At 49.0% G+C, this 1,277-nt stretch overlaps 1 protein-coding gene across 1 annotated transcript; it reads right to left on the bottom strand.

Moving 5' to 3' along the window:
* Positions 1-617: 617 nt before the first annotated feature.
* Positions 618-1,011, bottom strand: LOC103584644 (rhox homeobox family member 1-like; the record flags this gene model as incomplete). The annotated part of the gene is made up of 1 exon (XM_008565572.1): positions 618-1,011. A coding segment is annotated over one exon (394 nt), but the record flags the coding sequence as incomplete, so codon positions are not given.
* Positions 1,012-1,277: the final 266 nt, after the last annotated feature.

Genomic DNA, 1,277 nt, shown 5'->3' with positions numbered 1-1,277 from the left:
CTCTATACTTAAAGAGTGGTTTAGATAGTAAATTTTATGTTGATTTGTATTTTACCACAACAAAAAAAAGCAGAAACAGGGCCGGCCGCGTGGCTCACTCGAAAGAGTGTGGGCTGGTAGCACCGAGGCCAAGGCCGGGGGTTCGGATCCTATATAGGGATGGCCGGTGCTCACTGGATGAGCATGGTGCAGGCCATATCGGGCCAAGGGTTGTGATCCCCTTACCGGTCAAAAACCAAAAAAAAAAAAAAAACAAAAAAGCAAAATCAGAAATGGCCACTGACCTTTTGAAAAAATTTACTGCATGAAATATAATAGTGTATTATATTTTATAATATTTATATGTAAATATAATATTTAGGATTTTCATTAGTACTATATTTATATTAAATATTCATATGTATAATATAAATATAATGCTGCATGAAAATATTTACCTTGATGACCAGAAGGCATTTTCCACCATCCCACCCCCGCCCTAGCACAAAGGCAGGCGAGGACCCCCAGGGGCTTGTGTCACAGGAGGTGGTGGAGGGAGCCAGGCAAGAGAAAAATGCGCCTGGAAACGAATTCAAACTCCGTGGAGAACTGGACGCCTCCTGGAGCAAGCTACTTACCTTGTGAGCAAATCAAGGTACAGAGTGTCTCGGAAAACACTTTCCAGCTCCTGCAGCTGGAACGGCGTAAACCTATTGCGCTGGAATCGTGGCTGCGTATTCTGGTGCTGTGGACCCTGGGCAGCCATGTGGGCCTGTTCCTCCCGCTGCAGCTCTCTGGGCTCCTGATCAACGTTGCTACCCTCGTGGTTCAGGTCGCCCTCGTCGTTCACATCGCCTTCAGGGTTCTCGTTGCCCTCCAGACCTGCAGCTCCTTCGCCAATGAGGCCTTTTTCTGCTTCTGGTGCCGTATCACTCTCAAGGTTAGCCCTTACTTCCACCTCATACACCCCCAGGCCGAGGTAGCTGCAGCCCGAGTTGATCCTGAGCTCCACGGCTGGAATGCTGTGCGCCTCTACAAAGTGTGCCGAGCAAGGCTAGAGCTGCGGCAAGAAGGTGGAGCTAGTTTTTGTTCTGGCGCTTGGTATTGGTTACAGGTGTTCTGTGTCAGGTTCTGTTTCGACGATGGCTGTTGGCTTTCTTTCTACCACCAGTTGATGTGGGCGGGACTTGCTTAGGTGTGCAAGCAGCAAGAGCGGGTCGAAAAATAGGGGCCGAGTGGAGAAGAGAGGTGCTAATTGGGGGCGTGTGGGTATGCGAAAAGGGAGTCCCAACTTGCAG

This window comes from Galeopterus variegatus, unplaced genomic scaffold (genome assembly GCF_000696425.1).
Source record: "Galeopterus variegatus unplaced genomic scaffold, G_variegatus-3.0.2 Scaffold72838, whole genome shotgun sequence".
Classification (NCBI taxonomy): domain Eukaryota; kingdom Metazoa; phylum Chordata; class Mammalia; order Dermoptera; family Cynocephalidae; genus Galeopterus; species Galeopterus variegatus.
The sequence above is the reverse complement of the archived record's forward strand: the minus strand, read 5'-3'. Positions and strand labels throughout refer to the sequence as shown.